Source organism: Procambarus clarkii, chromosome 26, assembly GCF_040958095.1.
Source record: "Procambarus clarkii isolate CNS0578487 chromosome 26, FALCON_Pclarkii_2.0, whole genome shotgun sequence".
Lineage (NCBI taxonomy): Eukaryota > Metazoa > Arthropoda > Malacostraca > Decapoda > Cambaridae > Procambarus > Procambarus clarkii.
The window spans coordinates 22,102,471-22,112,979 of record NC_091175.1 but is presented as its reverse complement, the minus strand read 5'-3'; the positions used below and the strand labels follow the sequence as shown (position 1 = coordinate 22,112,979).

The window sequence follows — 10,509 nt, the reverse complement described above, 5'->3', positions numbered from 1 at the left end:
CTCATTGTGAAAATTTATTTCTGCTGAAATCTCATTAAAATAAATGTATTGATGACTATTGACGCAAATCAATTACATAATACATAATTACGCAAATACATAATTACATATAAGACTGGAGACTGTGAGATGATGATTTGAGTTTTTTTGTATTAGACCTTATTATTATTTCTCATAATTATTGAATGAAAAAATAAATCTGCTTCCTACCTCAATATGATAACAGGTCCTGTTGCAGAAACAGCAATAGACAGAGCCTTAGTGTGAGCCTTTGTGAGAACCAGGGTTCTCACAGAGGACCTGCAAGTGCAAGGAGCAATTGCAGGTCCTCTGAGAACTCCATTGTTACACTTAGCTTACAAGATATTGTGACACTTATTGTCCTTTACTGCTGCTACTACACGTCATGACAGTAATAGCATGATGTTTCAATTCTCCCTTGAAAAAGAATGTTCCGTCATACTTCTTGTATTTTAACATTATCAACCCATCCGCTAAAAATATAACGCATTAGTAAAAACGAAAGCACATTAATATTGACGTTTTCCACGCATTGGCCTCGATAAGGTAGGTGGGTTGCTTGGGCTCGAACGTTCCTGATTAGAAGAAAAAAGGAGCACCATAGAATCCGTAGCAGCCAAGCGGGTGGCCGCAGTTGACGGCGGGACCTCTCAGTGTGCACTCTGCGTCCCTCGCTCCACCTTGATGAGTTCTGTGACGTGGGAGTTGAAGCACTCGTGGTACTCCTGGCTGACAACATGAGTGAAGTGTCTCGACACTGACGTTATTCCTAGCATAAATGAGTATGCTACGTTGTTATATTTTTCTACATCAGTTCATTTATTATGCAGCTCATACCCATTCTGTGAGTGTGCACCCACATACCCATTCTGTGTGTGTGCACCCACAAACCCATCCTGTGAGAGAGTGCACCCCATACCCATCCTGTGAGAGAGTGCACCCCATACCCATCCTGTGAGAGAGTGCACCCCATACCCATCCTGTGAGAGAAAGTGCATCCCATACCCATCCTGTAAGCAGTAGTGGACCCCATACTTATCCTGTGGGCGATAGTGGCTCCAGCATACCCAACTTGTCATCGGCAGTGGATCCATTACCCCCCCTATGAGCAGTAATGAACCACATACCCATCATGTGAGTGGTAATGCACCACATACCTATGCTGTGAGAAGTTGAATTTAAATTGAAATTGAAATAAGTTTATTGAGGTAAAATACACACAAAGGGATGAGGTAGCTCAAGCTATTCTCACCCCGTTCAGTACAACGTGTTAATACATACATAGACACACATCACAAACAATAAACATATTACCAAACATTCTGAGAGATAAACATATACATTTCCTCCTTCACAAGTAGTATGTTATCAGACGTACACACAAATACTTTTATGACGTGCACTCCATACTCATCCTTTGTGCGGTAGTGGACTCCACCCATACCTATCCTGTGAGCAATTCATCACATATCTCTCCCGAGAGCAGGAATGGACCACATATTCATCCTGTGAGGCTACCGATACAGCCAACATATGAGCAAATATGTATAATATCATTTATTTGTTTTATCGTATTTTGAAATGGAAAAAATCTATATACAATAGGCTAGGCCAGAAGCGAGCCCACGCGAGACTGAGAAAAAGAATTACAGTATTGTATAATATTTGTGATACTGTATTACAGTATTGTTGGCATAATTATTGCCAACATTCTTCAGTCTGTATTAATACCCTTTCAGTAGGTCCTAAAGTAGTAATAATATGGAACACTGATATAACATTAATTAGAGTACAAATGATATGATAAGTTTAACCAGGTTTTAACGAGAACTGGGCCAAGAGGAACTAGTACTTAGCGAGCTATACCTGATTTTTGTACCGAGTTCCTATGTGCTGTTTCTCAATTTGACGTCATTTCCGGGAGTGCATATGTAACAGGGATGCCAATTCCTGCAGAGGTGACAGGGATGCCAACTCCACGGCTGCCGTTTATTCCTTGTATTATTTATCTATAACTCGGAAAACTCAATAAAACATGTTTGTATACCAATACATAGACGTATCTCATGTATAAGTGAGATTTATTTTGCGTGTATAACGTTTACTAAAACGTGAAGTGTAATTAAAAACTTGATTTGCATTTATTATGCTTTTCATTTTTTAAATAATTAAAATTCTTTTACGCTCTTCCAGATTTGATTAACAAACATTAGCCCTAACTTGACGCCATGGGATGGGACTCCATATTTTAAAGATGGAAACATCAATCATTTTTAAGTTACATTTGTTTTAAATATAGTCCATAGCATAGTGGTCTCCGTCCTCTCCTCACAACCGAGGAACTCGGGTTCAATCCCTGGACTAACAGTTGAGCACGTTTCCTTGCACCTAATGCGTCTGTTCACCTAGCAGTAAAATGAGTACCCTGGAGTTAGGAGGGAGCTGTTGTGTGGGGTACATCCAGGGGAAAGTTGGCAGTTGCTCTCGGCCACAAGGCTCTCCATACTGGTCAATATTGACCCCCAGGGTCGAGGAGACCACCCATGGGGTCCATATATGGCTGGGGAGAGGGTCAACAGGAAACCTGTGGGGTTAATAGGCGTTTCGTAAATGACAAGTCAGATTTAGGTCAGTCGTTCATGAGCCACAATCGCGTGATGTGATCAGAGGATAATAATGGACGAAACAAAAACATTGTTCTCGACTCACAGTTGGGAATCCGTCGGGTTCGATTCCCGGGAGGGAGAGAAATGGTTGCGTATGTTTCCTTTCATCTAATGCCTCTCTTCACCTAGCAGTAAATAGGTACCCTGGAGTTAGGCAACTGTTGTGGGCTGCATCCTGGCAATGGTTGTGACCTTGGGGGGGGGGGGACTAAAGTATGTATACAAGGTCACTGTTTCCGACACCGTAATCAGAATATAATAATTATTTTGAGGTCCCATACTTCACACCTATACAACGCTAATTATCATAATTAATGCCAATTAGCGAGTTCTGTACATAGAGATATTAACGTGTTTCTTTGGATACACTCTCTCCACTCGGCCCAATGAACACTTACGCCAAATAGGAAACTTGTTTGCCCAACCCAGAGGCTAGATGAATATTTGTTTATATAGAGCCAATGGCCTAGTTAGGGTGACAGGGGAATTATGCTTTCATTACGCAACCTTGCATTCCCCCATTCTCTCTCTCTCCCCCACATGCATTTCATCATGACGTTGTGTTGGGCGTGTGGTGTGGGTGGTGGGGGGTGTGGGCGGAGGGGGTGTGTGGTAGGGTATGGGTGTGGGTGGGGTGGTGTGTGGTAGGGTATGGGTGTGGGTGGGGTGGTGTGGGTGGCGGGGTGTGGGCGTGACTGGGAGGGCGAGGTTCTGAACACAATTGTTGGTCCAGCTTGGTGTTTCCGCCGGAACTTTTCAATGGTGCGATACAATGAGTGATGTAGCGGTGGAAGGTGGTACATTGTGGTTGTTGGTGGTAGCGAGTTGTGGTTGACTGTGGTGTAATGTGGAAACTGGGGTGATTGGTTAGTTTTGGTGGTGCTAGTGGTGTTAGTACTAAGAAAGGTGATACATTGGTGGTTGTCATGTGTGGTGGTGATACAGTGGCGGTTTTCACACGTGGCGATACAACAGTGGTTGCCACAACTGCAACCTGTCCTCACGGCAGGCTCGTTAAAGCAGCGACCCTTCTCTCCCGAACCCGTCCCTCAGACCACGTCCATTCCACCAGCGGTCGACCCCAAACACGCATTCATAATTCATAATTCATTATGACATCGAAATATGGAGTGAGCTAGGGAACAGTGATCACAAAGTAATCAGATTTAGCATAGAATGGAAAAGACCTGTAGGAGAAAATTCTGTTAAAGTGCCAGATTTTCGAAAAGCTGATTTTAATAGCCTAAGAAATTTTTTGGGTCAAATAGATTGGAAAGTCTTGGGTATGGAGTGTGGGCCGGTCTTGGAGCGAGACATAAACCCAGCGATAGGTGACGTAAAAGGGGATTTCGATGTGGATTTAATATATAACTTATTTAAGAATATTCTAAACAAAGCACAGGAACGTAGTATACCATGCAAATTGAATAGAACGAATACTAATGACCCAAAGTGGATAACAAATAATTTAAAGAACCTTATAGGTAAAAAGAGAGCTTGGTACAAAAGGATTAAGAATGGGGAAGTCAGTTTAGAACAGGAATTCATACAACTGGTTAGAAATGTTAAAAAAGAGATTAGGAAAGCAAAAAGAAACTATGAAGTTCGCATAGCAGAGCAAGCAAAGTCAAATCCTAAAGATTTTTTTCAGTTATATCGAACTAAGACTAGGGAAAGTATTTCCCTAGTCTTTATTTTCCCTATGTATTTAGACAGAACGTTTTGTGCCAGAGATAGGGGGGAACAGATTAAGGGTTTGCTATCCGGGAGCTGGAATTGGTGATATTGTTGAAAACATGAATGATATTATGACGGGAAATGGGAACAAACCCATTATTTGTATTAGTGCAGGGGGTAATGATGTTGGGCGAGTTAGAAGTGAGGAACTAATACAGAGATTTAGGACAGCCATTGAATTAGTTAGGAGCAAGGGAGGAATCCCGATCATATGTGGCATTCTTCCAAGAAAGGGAGTGGGAAATGAATGGATGTCGAGGGCACTTGGTGTCAATTGCCGGCTGGAAAGATATTGCAAATCAAATGCAATATCTTTCATAGACAACTGGGAACGCTTCTATGGAAGAAATGAAATGTATGCTCGTGATGGGGTGCATCTATCGAGGGCTGGGGTTGTTGCTGTTGCGAACTCGTTGGAACCAGTGGTTAGAGGTGTTTGTTTGGGTTTAAACTGTTAGTAGATAGTGGTATGGGAATTGATTTGGAGGAAGGAGGTAATAAAAGGAGGTAATAAAAGTATGTGTTCGTGGGAGAAAAGAATTGGCAAAATGATCAGGGAAAGAAAAGGGCCTCAAAATAACAATTCACTTAGGATATATTACACTAACAGTAGAAGTCTAAGAAATAAAATTAATGAATTAAATGCTCTTGTCTGCACAGAAAAAATAGATATTATTGCACTTACCGAAACGTGGATGAACGTAGAAAATAGAGAACTATTAGCTGAATATCAGATAAATGGATTTAAACTATTTCACACAGATAGATATATTAGACGAGGAGGGGGAGTAGCCATATATGTTAGGGACAATTTGAAATGTAGTCTCAAAAAGGGAATCAAAACTGAGCCACACACAGAAACTATTTGGATAGAATTAAACGAAAAAGCAAATAATATTATAATAGGAGTTATATATAGGCCACCAAATCTAGACAGAATGGAAGCAAAGCATCTATGGAATGAAATATCTAGAGCATCTAGATCTAACAGTATTTATGTCATGGGTGACTTTAATTTTAGTGGAATAAACTGGGTGAACAAAACAGGGAATAGTGAAGCAGAAGATTTTCTAGAATTAATTGACGATTGCTTTCTTACGCAACACATTAAGGAACCAACGCGAGAAAATAATATTTTAGATTTAGTGTTAACTAACAGGGAAACACAAATTAATGACATCGAAATAGGGAGTGAGCTAGGGAACAGTGATCACAAAGTAATCAGATTTAGCATAGAATGGAATAGACCTGTAGGAGAAAATTCTGTTAAAGTGCCAGATTTTCGAAAAGCTGATTTTAATAGCCTAAGAAATTTTTTGGGTCAAATAGATTGGAAACTCTTGGGTATGGGGTGTGGGCCGGTCTTGGAGCGAGACATGAACCCAGCGATAGGTGACGTAAAAGGGGATTTCGATGTGGATTTAATATATAACTTATTTAAGAATATTCTAAACAAAGCACAGGAACGTAGTATACCATACAAATTGAATAGATCGAATACTAATGACCCAAAGTGGATAACAAATAATTTAAGGAACCTTATAGGTAAAAAGAGAGCGTGGTACAAAAGGATTAAGAATGGTTAAGTCAGATTAGAACAGGAATTCATACAACTGGTTAGAAATGTTAAAAAAGAGATTAGGAAAGCAAAAAGAAACTATGAAGTTCGCATAGCAGAGCAAGCAAAGTCAAATCCTAAAGGGTTTTTTCAGTTATATCGAACTAAGACTAGGGAAAGGATAGGTCCATTAAAATCTGAGACAGGTCAAATAACGGATAATGACAAGGAGATGAGTAGTATTTTTAACAAATATTTTATATCTGTATTTACTAAAGAAGAACTTAACAATATGCCTTCAGCCGAACAAGTCTATGTGGGTGGGGATGAGGACAGGTTGACTAGTTTAGCAGTTACCAGGGAGGATGTAATTAAACAATTAGAAAAACTAAAACCAAACAAATCCCCAGGGCCGGATGAAGTGTTTGCCAGGGTGCTTAAAGAATGCAAAGAGGAGCTTTGCGAGCCACTGTCTACCATATTTAATAAATCAATAGAGTCAGGCAGAGTGCCAGAGTCATGGAACATAAGAACATAAGAACATAAGAACAAAGGTAACTGCAGAAGGCCTATTGGCCCATTCGAGGCAGCTCCTATTCTATAACCACCCAATCCCACTCATATACTTGTCCAATCCGCGCTTGAAACAATCGAGGGACCCCACCTCCACCACGTTACGCGGCAATTGGTTCCACAAATCAACAACCCTGTTACTGAACCAGTATTTACCCAAGTCTTTCCTAAATCTAAACTTATCCAATTTATACCCATTGTTTCGTGTTCTGTCCTGTGTTGATACTTTTAATACCCTATTAATATCCCCCTTGTTATGTCCATTCACCCACTTGTAAACCTCTATCATATCGCCCCTAACTCTTCGCCTTTCCAGTGAATGCAACTTAAGCTTTGTTAATCTTTCTTCATATGAAAGATTTCTAATTTGGGGAATTAACTTAGTCATCCTACGCTGGACACGTTCAAGTGAATTTATATCCATTCTATAATATGGCGACCAAAACTGAACTGCATAATCTAAATGGGGCCTAACTAGAGCAAGATATAGCTTGAGAACCACACCAGGTGTCTTGTTACTAACGCTGCGATTAATAAATCCAAGTGTCCGATTTGCCTTATTACGAACATTTATGCATTGATCCTTTTGTTTTAAATTCTTACTAATCATAACTCCCAGATCCCTTTCGCAATCCGACTTCGCAATCACAACACCATCTAGCTCGTATCTTGTAACTCTATCATCATTACCTAACCTCAGAACTTTACATTTATCAGCATTAAACTGCATCTGCCAATCCTTTGACCATTTCAAAACCCTATCTAGATCAACTTGAAGTGATAGTGAGTCCTCCTCCGAATTAATTTCCCTACCGATTTTCGTATCATCGGCAAATTTGCAAATGTTGCTACTCAAACCTGAATCTAAATCATTTATATATATTATAAACAACAGAGGTCCCAGGACAGAGCCTTGAGGCACTCCACTTACAACATTTTCCCACTCTGACTTGATTCCATTTATACTAACTCTGTTTCCTTTGGTATAGCCATGCCCTAATCCAGCTTAATATAGCACCCCCAATACCATGAGACTCTATCTTTTTAATCAGTCTTTCATGTGGCACTGTATCAAAAGCTTTGCTAAAGTCAAGGTATACAACATCGCAATCCTTACCACTATCAACTGCCTCAACAATGCTAGAATAAAAAGATAACAAATTTGTTAAACATGAACGGCCATTTATAAAACCATGTTGAGACTCAATTATTAATTTATGTTTTTCAAGATGAAGACGAATTTTATTTGCTATTATAGATTCGAGTAACTTTCCCACAATAGACGTTAGGCTAATTGGTCGATAGTTAGACGCAAGTGATCTATCTCCTTTCTTAAAAACTGGTATCACATTAGCAACTTTCCAAAACTCTGGCACTCTGCCTGACTCTATTGATTTATTAAATATGGTTGACAGTGGGTCACAAAGCTCCTCTTTGCATTCTTTAAGCACCCTGGCAAACACTTCATCCGGCCCTGGGGATTTGTTTGGTTTGAGTTTTACTATTTGTTTAAGAACATTCTCCCTGGTAACTGCTAAACTCGTCAACCTGTCCTCGTCCCCACCCACATAGACTTGTTCAGCTGAAGGCATATTGTTAAGTTCCTCTTTAGTAAATACAGATACAAAATATTTATTAAAAATACTACTCATCTCTTCATCACTATCTGTTATTTGACCTGTATCAGTTTTTAATGGACCTATCCTTTCCCTAGTCTTAGTACGATATAACTGAAAAAACCCTTTAGGATTTGTCTTTGCTTGCCCTGCTATGCGAACTTCATAGTTTCTTTTTGCTTTCCTTATCTCTTTTTTAACATTTCTAACCAGTTGTACGAATTCCTGTTCTAAAGTGACCTCCCCATTTTTAATCCTTTTGTACCAAGCTCTCTTTTTACCTATAAGGTTCTTCAAATTCTTTGTTATCCACTTTGGGTCATTAGTATTCGATCTATTCAATTTGTAAGGTATACTACGTTCCTGTGCTTTGTTTAGAATATTCTTAAATAAGTTATATATTGAATCCACATCGAAATCCCCATTTAAGTCACCTATCGCTGGGTTCATGTCTCGCTCCAAGACCGGCCCACACCCCATACCCAAGACTTTCCAATCAATTTGACCCAAAAAATTTCTTAGGCTATTAAAATCAGCTTTTCGAAAATCTGGCACTTTAACAGAATTTTCTCCTACTGGTCTATTCCATTCTATGCTAAATCTGATTTCTTTGTGATCACTGCTCCCTAGCTCACTCCCTATTTCGATGTCATTAATTTGCGTTTCCCTGTTAGTTAACACTAAATCTAAAATATTATTTTCCCGTAAAGGTAGCTAATGGAAGGTAGCTAATGTGGTACCAATTTTTAAGAAAGGAGATAGATCACTTGCGTCAAACTATCGGCCAATTAGCCTAACGTCTATTGTGGGAAAGTTACTTGAATCAATAATTGCAAATACAATTCGTCTCCATCTTGAAAAACATAAATTAATAAATGAGTCGCAACATGGACTGTAGAAAATAGAGAACTATTAGCTGAATATCAAATATATGGATTTAAACTATTTCACACAGATAGATATATTAGACGAGGAGGTGGAGTAGCCATATATGTTAGGGACAATTTGAAATGTAGTCTCAAAGAGGGAATCAAAACAGAGCCACACACAGAAACTATTTGGATTGAATTAAACGAAAAAGCTAATAATATTATAATAGGAGTAATATATAGGCCACCAAATTTAGACAGAATGGAAGCAAAGCATCTATGGGATGAAATATCTAGAGCATCTAGATCTAACAGTATTTATGTCATGGGTGACTTTAATTTTAGCGGAATAAACTGGTTGAACAAAACAGGGAATAGTGAAGCAGAAGATTTTCTAGAATTAATTGACGATTGCTTTCTTACGCAACACATTAAGGAACCAACACTGGAAAATAATATTTTAGATTTAGTGTTAACTAACAGGGAAACGCAAATTAATGACATCGAAATAGGGAGTGAGCTAGGGAGCAGTGATCACAAAGAAATCAGATTTAGCATAGAATGGAATAGACCAGTAGGAGAAAATTCTGTTAAAGTGCCAGATTTTCGAAAAGCTGATTTTAATAGCCTAAGAAATTTTTTGGGTCAAATTGATTGGAAAGGCTTGGGTATGGGGTGTGGGCCGGTCTTGGAGCGAGACATGAACCCAGCGATAGGTGACTTAAATGGGGATTTCGATGTGGATTCAATATATAACTTATTTAAGAATATTCTAAACAAAGCACAGGAACGTAGTATACCATACAAATTGAATAGATCGTATACTAATGACCCAAAGTGGATAACAAAGAATTTGAAGAAACTTATAGGTAAAAAGAGAGCTTGGTACAAAAGGATTAAAAATGGGGAGGTCACTTTAGAACAGGAATTCGTACAACTGGTTAGAAATGTTAAAAAAGAGATAAGGAAAGCAAAAAGAAACTATGAAGTTCGCATAGCAGGGCAAGCAAAGACAAATCCTAAAGGGTTTTTTCAGTTATATCGTACTAAGACTAGGGAAAGGATAGGTCCATTAAAAACTGAGACAGGTCAAATAACAGATAGTGATGAAGAGATGAGTAGTATTTTTAATAAATATTTTGTATCTGTATTTACTAAAGAGGAACTCAACAATATGCCTTCAGCCGAACAAGTCTATGTGGGTGGGGACGAGGACAGGTTGACGAGTTTAGCAGTTACCAGGGAGGATGTTCTTAAACAAATAGTAAAACTCAAACCAAACAAATCCCCAGGGCCGGATGAAGTGTTTGCTAGGGTGCTTAAAGAATGCAAAGAGGAGCTTTGTGACCCACTGTCAACCATATTTAATAAATCAATAGAGTCAGGCAGAGTGCCAGAGTTTTGGAAAGTTGCTAATGTGATACCAGTTTTTAAGAAAGGAGATAGATCACTTGCGTCTAACTATCGAC

At 39.0% G+C, this 10,509-nt stretch overlaps 1 protein-coding gene across 1 annotated transcript in view; it reads left to right on the top strand.

The window, feature by feature from the left end:
- Positions 1-405: 405 nt before the first annotated feature.
- Positions 406-10,509, top strand: part of LOC123756856 (uncharacterized) — a 36,991-nt gene continuing 26,887 nt past the window's right edge. Inside the window, exon 1 of the mRNA XM_045740237.2 lies at positions 406-803. Within this exon, the coding sequence (XP_045596193.2) occupies positions 800-803 (4 nt within the window). The 5' untranslated portion in view covers positions 406-799. The remainder of the gene's footprint in view (positions 804-10,509) is intronic.